Genomic DNA, 18628 nt, shown 5'->3' with positions numbered 1-18628 from the left:
GTAATGTGAAACATGTTTGTGTTTTATGGATTTTGCTCTGCAATGGTAGGAAGGGACTAATTTTATATTTTTGAAACAAACTAACCAGTGGAGACAAATAACAAATAGGATGCGAAGTAATAAAAGCAAGTCGGGCAAAAGATCTCATCTCAACATGTAGCCTATTTTTTTAAACAGGCTACATCTTTAAAGTGTAGCCTGTTTAAAACATGTTTAAAATGTTTACATGTTGTCCATTAAAGTTGTTTCATGGAGGAACATAAAACAACTCGCTGACATTCAATCAAAACTGGTTGGAAGCTCAGAAAATGAAACCCAAACAAATTCAATCAGATTTTCACTTTTTATTTTCTCGCAGACAAGAAAAAGGTATTCATGAAAGTTCAGATATAATAAATAAATTAACTACTAAAAACTGTTGGCTATTAAAGCAATTGCAAAATAGCAGAAAATGCGTAACTTTGCCAAATTACAGCGCTCACATGAGGATCCATGTTGCAGGTGAAATGATTAAAAAACAAACGGAGGTGTTGATTCGACAGTCCACCAGAACTGATTGTTTTCTTTGATTTGTGCATACCCTGACATGGTTCAGTAAAAACAAGAAGAAAGCAGAGGAAAGCAACATAAGATTTTGTTTTTTAATATATTTCTTACAAAGGTAAAAACGGAGCCAAGAGATTCTTATTTCTTATGCCTAAAATAGAATGTAATTTATTTGACACAACCTGAAAGTTTAGTTTACTAGTTCACCCGTATCTGAGTCGATAAAAACACTAAACTGTCCATTGTTTTGTTTTCTAAAGTTATTAACTTACTTTGGTGGCAAAGACATAATAGAGAAACGCCTTCTGAAAGACATCATTACTATGTACTCGTTATCATGCATACAGTATTGAGTTAAAGAAAAACCGTTGTGTGAATATTTCTAAATGTCACAATCTTACTGAGTTTGTAGCTTAACTGACTGAGGTAATGTTGCTCGTTTCCTGAAGAGCAAACTGTATTGTATTCTGAATGTGAAACAGAAATCGAACCCTTTTTAATTCAAAACATGATTATTTGGGTTCGTTTAAGAATGCTACAAAACCGTGGAGGCAGTCAATATATTACATCAGGATTCTAACAACTGATTTTTTTTTTTTTTTTAATGCTTTTAGCATAATTTTCTCCAAGAAACAATCAACATGTTTTACAAATATTTAAAAATACATTTTTTCTGTTTTTTCCCAATAATTCATAGGTGTCTGTAAGAAAGTTGGCTAGAAAACGTAGGCAGAATTCATAAAAGCCGGTACAGATTTTTGCAAGTAAATACAATGAAATTACAGTTTCAGAATTCACAAATAAGTTTATAAACTGAAGGTTGTCAAATTAGGCACTTTCTCCTTAAATGTGAATCAAGGAATGGTTTACTTTAGAGGGGTTCTGTTGAGAAATTGTGTCCAATTACCATTTTACTTGCAGTAGTTAATTTTCTAACTGATCTTGGTTTAACAAAACAAATTTGTTTTCCAGCCAACAGCTTGCCAGAGTGGAACCAAGACAAAAGTGGGATCTCCATGTTAAATACTGTAGTAACTTGTTAAAGATACTTTAAATGAAACTAAAATATTATTGCAAATCAGGTCAAAGCTATTTTCCTTATTTAGGATCCCTTGAAAGTAAGTTTCCAAAGAGAAAAAAGGAAGGTCATTGTTCCACAAAGTTGGCCTACTGTGGTTGTTTTTTATGCAGCTTTTATGTTAACATGCATCTAATGCAACACTGGTTTTAAAGTTAGAAAAAATCATTGTTTCAAAACTTTTCAGTCTTGAATCAAATCCCAAAAACATTCAATTTAGAATCTTTAACGCAACGTTTAACCAGCTAGGTTATGTAACTGCAGAGTAACAATAACTGCATGTACTTTATTAAAAAATGCATTTTCACAACTTTTAGTGTTTGCAATGACAGTGATGGCACTTTATTTACTACTTATTAAAATTTCTTCTACTCGACTTCGTAGTACCTTGCCATCTTGCTTAATTTGTAGTTTTGGAATAGTTTGTTTGATATAATTATTTACATAAAAAGGTAATAGTCTACTTAAAGTCACACCTTGCTGAAGTTAATTTGTGACAAGTTAAGTGTAATTTTCTTAATTTGACTCTGTGATGTGACTCGAGTCTACAAAGAGAATTCAGCGACACTTGTAACCACAAGCAATTATTAGCAGACCCAAACATTATTACCTCTATTACTACAACAGTTGCAGTAGTGCTCAGATCTTTGTCCCTCTCCATGAAGCATCAAAATAAGTAGTTCTACCATGCATTTCTATCTTACTGAATCCCGTCCATGTCGTTGCTCCTAAGACATTTTTGTAATGAGTGTTGTTGGTGTTGTAAGTGGCAGAATTTCACTATGCCTCATACTCAGTCTGACAAAATGTTGACTGGAAAGCTGTTTTTCATCCAAGTGTTATTTACTGATCATAACCTATGAGTGAACCCAATAAAATTCACAATTATCCCTTTACAAGCAACACATTTCAATGTTGTTTAAATTCTTAATCAGTCTGTTTTTATAGTTGTTGGGTTTTCAGAGTTGAGAATTTACTGCATTTCTAATGCTGAACACATTTTTGGTGCAGGATTTTTCTTTTAAACACTTGGCTCTGGTGGAATTACACCACGCCTCCTCTATTTATTCCACAGAAATCTGATTTAACTGAAAGGATCCTAATCCCAACCTGCATTGTTTTTAAAACAGTATAATTGATCCAGTTATTAAAAATATTGTTTTAGGACTGTAAAATTATTTGGGGAAAAGCAATACAAAATGGTTAAAACACTGATATTGAAAATCATTCCAGTGATATTTTCTCTTAATTAAAAATACTTAACTCAATGGCACCAAATTGCATTTTTAATTCACAGAAAGCTCAAGTTTTAAAAACTGTTTCTCCTGTGAGACAAAAAAAAGTGTCTAATGGATTTGAGCAGAGAAAGTTTCCTTGAGAAAAATGTTCTTCCATGATTCACAAAAAGAGACAAACCATGCAAGGTCTCACATTAGTAGAAATGTTTTGGATGATTTTTTTTTTCTTTATACAAAGTTTCTTTTATAAGAAAAAAGGACCTAAAGGTCCAAAATAAAGTCCCATTCCTTATAAGAGGGCAGCAAAGGAACTTGCAAACATATTGTTTGGTGAAAGGCTTTGCTTTGTGCATCCACTTGGTCCCCACTGTCCATCACCCAGAAGAAACTATATCCACACAGGGTGTGTGTCCTGCATCGCCTCCGATTCAGTGATTTTCAGCTGCATCATTACCCCAACTTAATTTCAAGGCACAAACCTCAATCATCTCGCATTGTTTGATGTGGCATGATCTGTCTGAGCTTTCTACGGCCGTCTGCGGGTCCTGACTCGCCAGCTGAGAAACACTATTATGCGTCATCTTGAGTGTTGGCTCCAAAGTGGGGGCAGCAATGCTGAATCTGGAGAAGGAATATGCATGGTAACTTTATAAATGTACAATATTGAAAACTGAGAAGTTTCTACAACAGGTTATAATGTAATAATTATACTTTAAGAGCTACACCTTTATCATTTCTGTCATTGTATGTCTAAAGTAAGTGGCATGGAATAATAAATGTGACACACTTCTGGTCAGAAATGTAACTGCAGTTATGGGCTTGGAAGTCATTCATTTAAACTTTTAATTATGATTTGAACATTTTTCCAATGGAGAACAAAAACATTAATTACTTTTATAAACAATAACTAGGTTTTGAAGTTTGAATTTTCTCAAATGCAAAAATTATTGAAAAAGAATTCATGCAAACACCGTGTTAAACGGTGCATGGAGATGGCAGAAGAAATATTTTGCAGGTAGTTTCTGTCAAGAAATGAGACAGAACCACTGGCTCTGTTGTAAGAATGACTCAGCACAAACGTCAAACTATTAAACTTAATCTAGACTTCACAGTCTTTTCTCTCATGTGTGCACCCAATTCTTATTTTTTTAAATGATAGGAGCTGTATAATCACTCCATCCTGGGGGGGAAAACCTGTCCAAACAAATCATTCTGAGCACCAATAATGAGTGGGTGTGAGTAAATGTCTAAAAATAACCCAACCTGCTTTTACAGGTTGGTGTTTCAGCAAAGCACAAGAACCAAACAAGAAACAAGCCCACCTGCTGGCTCATGTTTGCTCCTCAGTCTGAGGCTGTGAATAGCTGACACCTTCAGATTCCTCCTCAACAGCATCCTCCTCCTCTTCCTCTTCCTGATTGGGGTCCTCCTCTTTTTCTTCCCTTATGCATTCATCATTTGAGGCCACCTCTCCTTGTTCTTTTGCCTCCATTTCTCCTTCACTGTCTCTACACTCAGCTGTCACCGCCTCGTCCTCTTCTTCCTCCTCCTCACCGTCCTCCTCTGCCTCCTCGTCGCTGAATGGCTCCATTCCCTCCTCCACCTTCCTGGTGGTCTCAGAGAACCAGTCTCTTACTTGCTCATAGCTCATTTTGGACTTTGTCACCAGATCGTCCAGGTCTCTTTCGTTCAGAGCTCTGTGCTTGAGGTAGTAATCCTTAAGAAACGTCTTTCCAGACTTCACCTGGAGAAGAAGCACAAAGAGAGAAGTTACAGATGGAGATGTTTATCCACTAACTCCAGTAACAGTATAATTAATCCTTGCTTCAAACAAATATGTTTGCAAAATAAATGCTCTATAAGCGTAAAGATTCCACCAATTTGTTTTGATTCAGGATTGATACCTTAAGAGTTGAGATGCAACAATCAGAATTTAAAATATTTTTGTAGCATTTCTGCTATAAATTGTCAACATTTGATAGCTGACAGCTGATAGCAGACTGTATTACAGAGGTATGGAAAAGCCTCTGATCAAAGACACGGTTGTTGTATAATAGGCCTGTCACGATAGCAAATTTTGCTGAGCGATTAATTGTCTCAAAAATTATTGCGATAAACAATAATATTGTTTGAAGACCTTTTTACACTGATTTAATGGAAATGACATAATAATGCATGTGATTTCTTGCCAAGGATAAATACACTTTATTTTCAAAGAACCCTTAACACTGGAGCTGATAAACAAAATAAACAAAACAACCAAAAACGAAAATAAAATGGTCTCCATTAACAAAAAACGCACTTGAAAAAAAAACTAAACAACATAAAGTAAAAGTGGAAATAAATACTGCATTCAACCAAAAGAGTGCAGATTATGAAGTCTGTATACTATATTGCCCTTCAGTAATAATTAGATTTAAATAGAGAAGATGGGCACATCGACTACCTGATGCAATAGTTCACACTACATGATTTTTTGCTCCTATTTTTCCCCTTACAACAATCTTAAAACGTTGGTCTTCCTAAGATTGTGTGGTGTGTTATGGTAGATCATCGTTGCTGCTCCGATCCAAATCAGGGGTTTTCCCCGACTGGGAGCTTCACGCAGCCTGTTGAATGTGACAGGTAGCCAATCAGAAAGCCCGGATTCTCCTCAGTGCTTTCTGAGGGGAAATTACAGAGGGTAATCCCAAACAGCTGATACTGCCAACCTGAAGTCCAGCTGACATTGGAGATGATATGTGGAAACAACATTAATGTTTATTCAACATGCAAAGAATATAGAAATGACAAGGGGAGGAGTTGGAGCGAAATTGCTACCGCAGTTGATAAACCCTGTAACTTTTCAGCTGTTCTTCGTTAACGTGACGTAAATAGGTTCTAATGATTTTCATTCTGTCAGGACTTTACGCTGACACTAGCCACATGCATTGCAGGTAGACTGTAGTAAAGCATTGATTAATGCCTGGTTTTAAAATTAGTTCACTGGACTTGTAGCCATTATTTTGTGCCCATTGTTGGACACCACACGGCAGGAACGAACCCGATCGAACCGTCTACCTAGGATTTCTGTCGGCTAATGTGTGGTCTGTCAGGTTTTGAAAATGGGCCGACAATCGGCCGACAGCTCTAAGATCGTGTAGTGTCAGCTGGGCATTACACTAAGGAAATGAGGGGGGGGTCAGTGGAGAGCACCGGAATTGAGCCTTTTTTCATTCAGTGTCATTAACAGAAAGAGAAAAAGGCCGGAAGAGATGATAATGCCGATAATTAAAATGACGTCAATAGTTTTAATTTATCGTACGATTAATTGATTTACCGTTTAGTGCAACAGGCCTATTGTATAATATTCTAATTTAGAGGATGCTCAGAATTCTCCATAATTTTCTTGATTGTATGAAGAATTCTTACATCATCATATCCAAATGTTCCACGGTCGTCAGAACAGAACCAGTTTCCTTCAACAAATTGTTTAGCCTCTTTTACTGCCCTCAAAACATCCTTCTGATGATGAAAGTAGCTAGCTTTAAGTTTGCTTTACTCGTTATCAGAATCAACCTGATAGAACTTCGGTACGGTGCGTTTACAGATCATTCAGTTTGAACTGGCTAATAAACGATCATGTGATCCAGGTCACCAACCTGGTGGTCTTTACATCTAAACATAAAATCTTAAATTTACACATTATAATAAAACCAGAGCTGCTATTATTTTATGCTACAAAATTTGATCATCACAATAAAAGGTTGACTTAATTCAGTGCTTCTCAATTCCAGTCCTCAGGCCCCCCTGCTCTGCATGTTTCAGATGTGCCTCTATACCAGAACAGCTGATTCAAATGATTGCGTGACCATCCAGTACTGCAGAAGCCTGTTAATCACCCATTATTCAATCCAGGCGTGTGGCAGAAGGGAAACACCTAAAACATGCAGGCAGGGGGGGCGTGAGGACTGGAATTGAGAAACACTGAAAGTCTTAATCCAAAGTTTATGCACAGACCTTGATGACTCCTACGCCATCTTGTGGAGAACGCTTGCAGGGGTACGGCCGGCGTGTCCTCCTGGACCAACCACGAAACCGCTTCCTGGACTTTTTCTGGCCTTTTCCTGCACCATTCAATGCCTCGTCCACCTTGACAACACAAAACAGCAAATAAGACTTCAGGTACCTGGACAAACTATCAATATTGTAAAACTGGCATCCTAGTTGCATGCAGTTAGGAAACTTTGTGCACCTTGCCACTCTGGTACAGGTAGTACCACTTCAGGTTGCTGTTTTTGCAGGCGTAGCGTGTGTCTCCAAACCAGTTGACAATGTAGGTCCGCGGCAGGCCAGTCTTCGTCGCCATCTGATCGTACTCCTCAGAAGTTGGCCACTGTGAGTGAACAAAGGCTTTCTTCAAAATATGAAGCTGCAGTGGGGTCTTCTTCAGGATTTTCCTCCCAACATGGCCGGTGATCTGTGTCTCCTGAGATCCAACAGGCGTCATGGATTTCACCTTTTCCTCGATCTCTGTATCGCTGTCTTTTAACAGCGCCGCTAAAGGCGTTTTCCGTCGTTCCGTGAACCAGGCATCCACCTCCCGTCTCGTCAGCTTGGTTTCCGCACGCAGCCGGCTCAGCTCCTCGTCTGAAGGCATCTCTGATTTCTCGAAGCTGGCCTCCAGGATGTGCAGCTGCTCTGTAGTTTTTTCCTTGAACCTCTGTGGCGTAAAGTCGGGAAAGGCGTGGCGGAATTTGACGCGCGTTTCGCCTGTTGACCCGGAAGAACAGGGAGCGTTGGCAGTGGTGGGCGAAGAGTCACTGGCATCGTCACTAGAGTCTATAACAATAGTGGTGGGAGTGGTTGTGGGTGCATTGATTGCGGCGGTGGTGAAGTCTGACAGTGTTTCGCCACTGATGTTTTCAGTAAAGCTGGTGCTGCTGCTCCTCCCTGCTCTGCCTGCTCCTGAGAATGCTGCCCTGCTGGATGAAGTTTCACTCAGCAGCAAGCTGTGGTGATCCCTTGAGTTTCTCTGGTTGTAACGTGTGTCGCTGAACCACTTCTTTATTGCCCTTTTGGAGAGTTTGGTGACCTCCATGAGCCTTGAAATCTCCTCCTCCGTGGCAAACTGCCTCCTGCTGTAGCTAGCTTTCAGTTCTGCCAGCTGTTCTTTGGACTTCTTCGGTTTGGTAGCTGTTGCATCCAAACTGAGCGACGTGCTAGCAGACGAAGCTGAAACCTCTGCGTTGGATTCAGGGGCTGAAGCTTCGGCTGCTTTGGGCTGTTTTCCAGGCACCCCAGCGACAGTCAAAGTGATGGGAGACGCTACGGGGACGGTGCTCCCGCTGCCGGCCACCTGAGTGAGGACAAGACCTGGCTGTCCAACAATCTGACAGGTCTGAAATATGGACTGCAGTCCATTTGTAGCTGCACCGATGTTGGCGGGGATGACGGTGATGGTCTGGGGAATGGTCTGAACTGTGCCGTTAAATTTCTTTCTCCTTGCCTCCTCCACCTGCAGAGAAGAGGGGACATAAAAAGATTCTTTTATTTCATGGATATCTTTTTTACCCACTCAGGCCTCCAGGCAACAGAAGCTTTTTCTTGCTTTCCATCATGTCAACTTTACTAAGGGTGAAGTTGATCTGTCAGCAGACCTCTGTCTGCTAGATTGTTTAAATCTAGCAACAAGTAGTTCCTATATTTAAACAATTTCCCCTCTTGACACAAAATGCCTTTCAAAATCAATACCAGCCCTTGAATTCCTTTAACTTTTTGGAAGTCTCTTCAGTATCTCTACCGGCTTTGCAAACTAAGAGTTCTTCCTCACCAGGACAGTCTGGAGTGGTGAGTGCAAGTTGTAGTTTTTCTCTTAAAGGAAACACAACAACTTAAAAAATACTCTAAAAAAAGATTTTGCAATAGAATGATGTGATTTTTCAGTCATATTGACATAGATGCGTTTCGCAAAAAAGCATTAGAAACACTATTAACACATCATACGAGTCATGTGATCAATGCCAGATGTTACTACTGGTGAAAACGACAGGGATTAGTAAGAGAATGATGGTTTATGTTTATTCCGGACAAAGCTAAAAATAAAAACTACTATCAACAGCATGTGAAACGCTCACCCCTTTCCATTTGACTTAACATCAATATAGTGTAGAACTGAATTGGCGATTATATTATAATTTTTCACAGTTTTACATGCAAAATGTATATTTTTTGTACAATTTTGGCTTAATTATCTCAACATCTTGTTTTTCCACTATTGGTATATTTTGGAGTCTGTGGACTTTAGTTATCAATTAATTATTTTATGATTATTTCACTTTGCAAACAAGACCTCTTGTGGCTTTCTTCCCGGCACTTTTGCGTAAACGCCACATTAATAGAATGCAAGACTGCTGGAATGCTGCACTGAGGTCCAACAGAACCAGCAATGTAGTCTGTATTTACGCAGATGTCATTGAACACTTTGACCAGGGTGGTGTCAGTACTGCAAGACTGAGAACCGGTGATAATAAAATATTTGGGATAAACTGATGTCTTTCCAAATATTTCAATAAAGCATTGTAGAAATGAAAACAAAAAGGTGCATTAAGAAGTGTGTTCCTCACTAAATTAAGAAGTGAATGTACTTTCTCACTTTTAAACAGAGAACTTTTTTGACACACACTAAATGCAAACAGCCAAAATTCCCATAGCAAACTATACAAATAATCTGTCGTAGGTCTAAATTACCCAACAACCGCAACAAATTACAGAAACTGGAAGGAGATGAGATAAAAAGCAATAAAACTCAAGCACCGCATAAATGAGGTCATATAATGAATAAAATCATCACTGCTTTCCAGCAAATCAACAGAAATTACTTTTAAAAAATCCTCCAGGTCTGCCAGACAGCTTGCTCCAAAGTGCTGAGAGTTAATCAAACACATTCTGTTTCTTTTGCACTTACAATAAAATCCACCCTTGTCTCTACATCATCAGGCCGTAATGCTGAACTACGTTCTTTGACAGCGCTAAAGATCATTTCAAAATGAAAGCAGTTTGTTTGTGTTATCATATTAGTGACACAATAACATGTAAAATGGCAGCAGGAAATGTGAATTGCTTGGCTGGAGCACTGACCTCCTCTGGTGTCCAGCTGACTCCATGTTTGAGCCTTTGGGCAGAAAACCAGACTTTGATCTGCTCCTCACTGAACTTTGTCTGTGCCGACAAGCCGATGATCTCTGACACCGAAGGATATGGAAACCTGCGATGTAAATAATAATAATAAAAAAAACATTTTCTCATGTATTTGGGAAGACATGGAAAAGAATTGACAATGTTTTCCCTTTGCCACTGTGTGTATGCTACTTAAATGTGTTGTGTTTCTGTAAAGTGCTACAATATGTGACACTGAATGTCTAATTCTACTGATAAAAAGATGAGATGAAAACATTTAATCTTTTAAAAACACCAAAGGTAGTTAGTTTTTTTTATACAGCGGGTTCACTTTCCAATAACGCAGAAACACTGGTTTATTACAGTTGTGGAGAAAAAAGTTTTAAAACTGACAGTAATTAAGATTTTCACTAACTTTACAGTTAAAATTTTATTTTGGCAGGTCTCATGGAATCTATGGTGCTATAAAAATTGTTAGATTAAATGCAATTACTAAAATGGCAATGAAAGTTAGTGAAGCAGGCTTCAATCTGCTATAAACATGCCAGGAGAACAGAAGGTGAATACTCCCATGAGTTTTGTGTCAGCCCAATGATGTAGCAACCAGAGACCATTCACATGTGAGGTTGCCTCTTGTCTAAGGGAGTGGACTCACTCACAATTTTCCATAAAAACACTGCCATAGAAAAAATGGGATCAAAATGTCCCCAACAGCAACCAGGGGAAAATGGGTGAGGAGCAGAACATTTTCCAGGGCGAAGGAGGTCAAAAGGAAAAGCTAAAGCTGCACAATATATCAAATCACAAATGTTTTCACAATATGTGCGGGGAAAAAATCAGCTTGAATTCATTATTTTATAGATGCTAAAACTTTTATAGATAAAACTTTGCCTTCCTACAACACATTTAGGCACTTGGAGAGATTTGTACTGTCTCTCGTGTCCGCAACAACTGATAACTCTGTAACGCTCAGGGGGAAAAACTGTGATGATGGAAAAAACAGTCAGTAGAGACAGGATAAACCTAGTCAATATTATCACTGGAATATTTAACAATAATACTGAAATTTCATGAGTCATAACCAGGCAGATTCTAGAACAGAAAAGATGTTTCCAGTTAGGACACTACAATGAATCTCTGGTAAATCTTCAGACAGTTAGAAAGCAAAAAAACTGAAACTACCTGAAAGCATTGATGAAGAAAAAATGGGTCAGTATGCCAGGATCAAACAAGTGGACAGTGATGATAGGCTTAAAGCTTGTAAATAAAAGCTTTAATAACTTATGAAATACTTACGATGAAACAAACATCAGACAGTAACTGAAGTACAAAAGTTTGTGAAAAGCAAAATTTATCAGTTTCAAAGAATATTGTTTACACACTTGCATGATGACTCAGTTTGAAACTGAAATGAAATATTTTAAGAACAGAAAGTAAACCACTGACCCATGCACTGTTTATAACAGCTATTTTCCATGGGTTTCTTTTTTTGACCAATGTGACACAGTGGCTGTTTGTCCATTGGCCATACAATTGTACGACCTGGAATTGAGAAAATAATATGCTAAATGGAAGCACGACAATGACAAAAAATGTTGCTTTTTTTTTTTTCAATAAAGCTTTTGTGTTAGAATGAGGTAGTTTTTCAGCCGTATTGAAACTGGTGTGTTTTGCAAAACTGCAATGGAAACACTTTTTTCACAACACACGAGTCACACCAACAATCAGGTGTTTTTAGCGGCGAAAAAGATGCCACTAGTGTCGTTTTCACTTTTGGAAGAAGTCAGCAAGTAGTAGGACGATGATGGCGCGGCATATTTTTTAATGACTTATTGTGTGAACAAACTTGAGTGATTTTAATTGCATCTTATTTAATTGAAATATTGCTTTTGCGAAATTACATTTTTTTGACATTAGCAGAATATTGACAATGTTTTGCGCACATTTGTAATGGAAACGCAGCTAGTGTCATGTCAAAATCCAGAACTCTTAATTTTGGGAAAACAATATTTATAGTGAAAAAGATGAAGAGAGCATGAGGAGGATTTACCTGTTGTAAGCACTGACCAGCAGGACGTTGTTGTCCATGGCGCTATTGTAGGTGGGGATGCTGCTGATGGGGATCAGGAGCTGGGTCTGGGTACTGTGCTGGTTCTGCAGGGCAGACAGAACCTGGGCCAAAGTCCCCGGGGGCAGAACAGTGCTTCCTCCTGCAGAGCCCCCTTTAATCTGCAGCATGTTGGGGCTGTTAACCATGATGCTCTGGGGGATGGTCTGGACCTGCACAGGGGTGGAGACGGGGATGATACGCGGGGTGGACGCAGCAGGAGTCGGAGCTGGGGACAGAGTGGGCGGCTCCTGGCTGTCGTCGTATTCGTCATCGCTCTCTACTTTTATGACGTCATCAACGGCCAGCTTATGAGCCGTGGCAAACTTTTTAGGCTCCTGTCTGCTTTTGATTTTCATGATGGGTGTTTTGCTGAGAGGGATGGCTTTGCGGGACATTTCCTCCGCCTCGTCCTCCTCCACTTTGACAAAGCTGCCGTCGAAGGTGAGATCGTTGACCGTCTGCTGGAAGATGGTCTCGTTGTTTCGCTTCACCATCGTCCGCGTGAAGTTGTCCTCGCCTGGGTGCAGCCGAGCATTGTGGGCCTGAAGTGTGTCATAGCTAAACACAGAGGAGCATTGATACTTAACAGAAACATAACATCCAACTGTAGTCCAGTTTTGTATAATTGCCTTGAAACTATGGCAAAGATACCACTTCCCAATGATATTCAGTACTTTGAATAAGTATTAACACCCTTTTTTATTTTTCCACATTACAATAACAGTAATTTGTTATACATCTTATGTATTTTAATAGGATGTTGTGTGTTAGAACACCAGAAACTAGTGCATAAAGATGCAGTGAAAGAAAAATAAAGCATAGTTTCTAAAGTTCCAAATAAAAATCAGAAAAGTGTGGTGTGCGTTTGACTTCAGCAATCTTTAGTCTGGTACCTCTAAATAAATTCAACCATTTACCTTTACGGTATGTGTTATAAATGGTACAGTCAAAGTACACACACAAATCAAATTGAACAACTCTGGTAAGAGTTGGTGTTGAAGGACAAAAATGTCCGTCTCTGGATATGTGAAGCTGATGACAAACCTTATAAGACTTGCTGTTGTAATTAAAAAGTATTTTCTCTGTGCATATTTTTTCTCTTTTAAATGTCAAACATTTCCAGAATTTCCAGTTGTTTTTTGTATGTCTTATAACCTGCCTATATAAATACACATTATTAACCTTAGTAGGATTTTGTTGTGTGAATGTTCCACAAATAATTAAACAAACCATGTAAAATTTGCTTCTGATTTGGTTTTGTGGCATTTTTACTGACCGAGATCAGCTCTATTTCAAAACCTCTAACTTTTGGAGCTGACAAGTAAAGAAGGGAGTATCCTACAATTACTCAAGGTTTTATAAACTTTGGTATATTTATTATATTGCTAATTCCTAAAAAAAATAGCAGTTTCAATGGTTTGGTGGAGTTTAAGGTCCAGTGTAAAAACCACAAGTCCATCTTAACATCTATGTCTACAGACATAATACGTGAAAAAACAGCATTTACTCACTGTTAGACTTTGTCATATGCTAAAAGGAGGAAAAAGAAGCATTTTTCCCTGTTCAATTTGCTTTTTTTCATCCTAACAGAGTTCTGAAAAGCGATTCAAGGAAATTCCAAACGGTTTCAGACTTTTAAACACTGCACTGTATTGAATGCAGAATATAGCAAATGCAAGCCAAACTTTTCAGATTTTTAGTTGTAAAATTTTTTTTAAAACCATATGTCATTGTTGTCTACCACATAAAATTTTCTCAATGAAATTTTGAATACTCTTGCAAGGCACTCGACATGAGAAAACCGTTGACTATAGCCCAATAAGACTTAATATTTATGAAAAAGAACCATGTCTACAAATATATGAGGCCTGAAACTAGTGTCCAACACTGACAGTCTAGTGCAGGGGTGGGCAACTCCAGGCCTCGAGGGCCGGTCTCCTGCAACTTTTAGATGCATCTCTACTTCAACACACCTGAAGTCAAATGATGAGGTCATTAGCAGGACTCTGGAGAACTTGACTGCACTTAGGAGGTGATTCAGTTATTGGATTCAAGTGTGTTGGACCAGGGAGACATCTAAGATTTGCAGGACACCGGCCCTCGAGGACCAGGATTGCCCACCCCTGGTCTAGTGTCAGACAAACACCCAGAGTGATCATTTTACCTTTTAGTGTGGTAGTCACACTCCACACACACGTAGGAGGCATTAATGATGACATCGGGGTGCTCTGTGTCCACATGCATGGTGAACAGGTTCAACTCTGAAGTCTGGAAGCTGCAGTATTTGCACTCGTATCCCCCTTCTGCCGTGTTCAATTCCAAGTACGGGTCTGACCCGACATCCTGCCCGACATCAGCGTCCTCGGCTTGATCCTCCGACAGAACAGGAACCTCGGAATAAACTGCAGCCACGTCGTTGCTATCCTCAGGGTCTGTGATGTCCATAACGTCCTCCACCTCCTGATCTGAGTCTATGGCTTCCTGAGGAGGAACCATGCAGGGAATGGTTGATTTTCTCCTGCTCGCCATCCTTAGTTGTGGTCAGCTTAGCAGAGTACAGAAGATGGTGTGAGCTGTCCTGTTAGGGTTCCTTATGTAAGGATGCTGGCAGTTGAAATTTATCAGTTATTTTTGACTCCTGAGGGAAAAGAAAGCACATTATGTTGCAACAAGAAAGCAACACCGAAGAAATTTTAAATCTGTAAACAGCAGTGCAATTTACAGGTTTTTCTGACATTTAGCAGCTCTACTGTTGTCATGATAACAGGAATAATTTTGTACTGTATACTAAACAGTTTCAGGTTTTATTATTGGTGATCATTGAAAACTAAAAAATCTCATTCTTAATCCGAACTGAGATCAAACCATATGCCAGGTTGGGCTAACCAGAAAACTCTTCGGTGTGTAAGTTGTTAATGAGTTACAAAGACTCAGGGTTAGCTATTTGAAGCAAAATGACAAGTTTAAAAATAAATGAAGGATTTATGGACAATATTAAAAGAAAACTGTAGTTTCTAAATAGGGGTGCACCGATTGCAGTTCTCTGGCTGATTGCCAATCATCCATCTTTTAAAAAGCCTAACTTATCAATTCCAATTTTGGCTTATACCATTTTTTTGTCTGAAATGTTGCTCAATATATCAAGAAAGTTGCTGAATCAGCAACAGTGGGGTGACTATTGTTAATTGTAAGTGTGCAGACATGACCTGGTCGGCCGGTTTGTCAGTCAAACTCTCACAGGAGAAAAGAAAAGCACAGTGGTTGATTTTTAGACCGTTGCCAAGTTTGATAAAATCGGTGGATATGATTGGCTTCACATGTAAAAGTCGGACGATCACTGATCTCCCAAAATTAAGGAAATCGGCACTGATAAACCTATCTAAACCTTCTCTGTGGTTCTACCAGCTGTAAGTCTTTCAGTAGATAACAGGAAGGTTGAATGAAATAGAGTACTGGATTTGGAAATGTTGGAAGACTTTTGGAAATTTTAGTATTACAGTGAAGCTCTATATTATCTGGAGAACACACACTAAACCTGTTTTTTTTTCAGTAATGTTATCTAGTTGCACTAATTGGTATTAGATTATGCTAAAAGACAGTTTCAAACACATAGTTCTCACTGAGTAATGATATTCAAATAAAACTGATACTATTAGCAGATCAATACTTTACAAAACTGGCCACAAATCTAAGATGAGTACATCTCTAGTTTCTCTTTGGATGCTGGCTGCTTTTCCATTCATAAATTATTATAGAACCAGATTGCTGATGCACATATACTATAAAGTTTTTTAAAGTTCTGGAAAGTTGTGGTTGTGTTGTATAATAAGGCTGAAAGAATCAGGAAAATCTGCAACTGCAATGAGGCAAGGACAACATTGATCATGATTGATGACTGTTTTCTTCTTCACCATTACACAATATTTCCACCAGCTTCCCTCAGCATTAGTTTCTCAGCCACTGAAAATAAACATCCAATTTGAGCATTAAGGGCAATAAAAGTGTATCCAAAATGCAGAGTGTACATGTATAACACTTGAAATATTTAAAATAGCTGCAGTCCTTTGGGATTGTAACATTACATACACTGTTATCACAATGACAGCTGCATTATTATATAGTATGTATAGTAAATGGATGAAATCAGAAAACATAATATGAACTGGGCCAGTTTTGCTATGCAGATTAGGTGAAATGATTTAAATTTTTGACTGAATTTCTGTCTGTTGCAGTAGTAATTCATCACATTAATATAAACACAATACAATTTTTGAAGACATAATGATGTTAAAGTATGAAGTTAATAGTTAGCAACTCTGTACTTCCTTAAACTAATTAATTAAACTAGGTAGAAACTAATTACATTTACTTAGGTAACTTTTAAGGAAACATTATGATACATCACTACTCATACTTGACTAAAATTTCTAGTTACTCTACCCCCTGGGAATAACCTTACTGAATGAAGAACAAACATGTTTCAACCAAAATTGCACGAAACACAGAAACATACCTACAGTTTATGCTAAAGTGAGACCTCTTGTTTGCTCACAAGCTGTGTGCATAAGACTGACATGACAGTCATGAACATGACACAATCGCTGTCATGAACAGGAAAGAGTCTTCATGAATGTTTATGACTGTTGCCATGAAGTGTCATTTGGTAAATAACAACAATTTTAATGCAAAGTTGACTCCTTTAATGGACTTTTAATGTAAGTTTCAGTGCAACATTGCATAAAACTTTTATTATTTACCAAATAATGCTAAGCTGACATTGTTAATGCACTTTTAATGCAACTTTGCATTAAAAGTGTAATTATTTACCAAGTGACACATCATAACAACAGTCATAAACATTCATGAAGACTCATTCATGTCCATGACAGGTGTTATATCATGTTTACAACAGTGTCATGTCAGTCTTACGCACATCGCTTCAAATAAATGTTACCTTCTAATGTTATTTACTATCTGTTGAGCATTTTGGGCCATTTGAAAATCAAAAAGAAACTGTAAACATTATATATTGTCACTGAAAATACCTTACCCTGTTCTAATATGGCTATATATACACACACATTTCCTACTGTACGTATTTGTTTCATTAACCAAAACATTAAAAAATATTTGAATTTGAAATGTGTTGTTTTGTAATTAAATGTACTATTTTTGTTTTTTAAATACCAGAATTTGCACATAATTATCGTTTTCTGATCACATCACTTTTATTATTATTTCAGATGTTCTGATCATAATGGAATAGCCCTTCTGTGAAGTATTTTAACTCTCTTAAGTAATTTCTTTGACGGTCACGTTTAACTTTTACTTAAGTACAAATATGTTGGAGTAGTGCCACTCTTATTTGAGTAGAATTTTAGGGTACGCTGCCCACCTTTGACTAATTGTAATACTTTATGTGTTGGTGGTGTCAACCCTAACGACCATGCAGCCATAGTAACAAACATACTCAGCTCTAATGTCCCATGTCTCCACAGCTAGCTTTCTGCCTGAAACACCCAGAGGAACGACAACATCCTCCTTGCTAACGTTAGCTATCCCCCCTTTCTGTGACAATGAGCCCAGTCCACATGAGTGGCACTGGGTAACCGCCACCACTAACACCCACCTGCCTGCTGCATATGTTTACCTGCCTTGTCTGTTTCCGCTTACCTGCATGTTGGAACAAACAGTTAGCTGACTAGCGGTTGTAGCTGTGTAGCATCTCTGTTTCGCCCTGTTGATACGCAGTCTTCCGCCTTTTACCCAAATTCACCATGGATCCCATCTGCTTCAGCCCGTCACAGAGCCGCGTTAACATCCGGGCTTGAGCTCACCACCGCCCATTATCTGTGGGTTTTAATGGCGCCGCTTTACAACGCATTGTTTGCTCTGTTATTCTGCTTATGGGGAGGACATTTTCATAAAAAAAGGCACCGCTAGTTTACCGAATCCGAACAATTTTTTTTTGTACTGCTCCTGGAAGCTAGCAAGAACTGACAACTGCATCCGGTCGGAGGACGTCATAATAAAAGTCATACTAAAGGTCACTAAAGTCAAACAGGCAAATTTCTCCTTCAAAACGGTGTACCAGCTAGGAGTAATAATTACTTTAATTTTCTTTCCGTAAAAATATGAAATTTTTACAATGTAATACAAAAATTCTGTTTTTATCAAAACATTTCTATTCGTGTTTGTCTTTCAGTATTTGCTTGATGACTGATGTTTACGTGTATTTTTTTTAAATGCACTGTATATGCATTTTTTATTTTCCCAGCAATATCATTTGATATATTATCAAATAGTTTGGTAATTTATATGTGAATGCTTAATATAAATACATAAAAAATAAAGTGCAGATTATAAAACTAAATATTTTTATGTGAGAGTTACTTATTCTAAGCTCCAAGCTATTCTCCTGGTTTTTAAACTATTTCATGCTCAAAGAAAAAAGTAACAGTCCTCTTTTTACTGGCATATAAAGAAGTGATCATTTCA

At 38.2% G+C, this 18628-nt stretch overlaps 1 protein-coding gene across 1 annotated transcript; it reads right to left on the bottom strand.

Annotated features, from left to right (window-relative positions):
- Window positions 1–324: 324 nt before the first annotated feature.
- On the bottom strand, window positions 325–18133 carry LOC114156273 (zinc fingers and homeoboxes protein 1). The gene is made up of 8 exons (XM_028036621.1): window positions 17804–18133; window positions 14295–14768; window positions 12071–12688; window positions 9982–10108; window positions 7097–8359; window positions 6862–6993; window positions 4185–4606; window positions 325–3483 (listed from the first exon to the last, which is right to left on the bottom strand). Exons 2-7 carry the CDS (start codon window positions 14657–14659, stop codon window positions 4193–4195), a joined length of 2919 nt encoding a protein of 972 aa, XP_027892422.1. The 5' UTR covers window positions 14660–14768; window positions 17804–18133; the 3' UTR covers window positions 325–3483; window positions 4185–4192.
- Between the last annotated feature and the right edge of the window lie 495 nt (window positions 18134–18628).

Source organism: Xiphophorus couchianus, chromosome 13, assembly GCF_001444195.1.
Source record: "Xiphophorus couchianus chromosome 13, X_couchianus-1.0, whole genome shotgun sequence".
Taxonomy (NCBI): Eukaryota; Metazoa; Chordata; class Actinopteri; order Cyprinodontiformes; family Poeciliidae; genus Xiphophorus; species Xiphophorus couchianus.
The sequence above is the reverse complement of the archived record's forward strand: the minus strand, read 5'-3'. Positions and strand labels throughout refer to the sequence as shown.

Coding starts and splice junctions, on each gene's coding strand:
- LOC114156273 (XM_028036621.1), bottom strand. CDS start 14,659: ATGGCGAGCAGGAGAAAATCAACCATTCCCTGCATGGTTCCTCCTCAG. Junction 8,360..9,981: donor TCAGCTGGACACCAGAGGAG/GTCAGTGCTCCA, acceptor TCTTCTCTGCAG/GTGGAGGAGGCAAGGAGAAA. Junction 6,994..7,096: donor ACCTGTACCAGAGTGGCAAG/GTGCACAAAGTT, acceptor TGTGTTGTCAAG/GTGGACGAGGCATTGAATGG.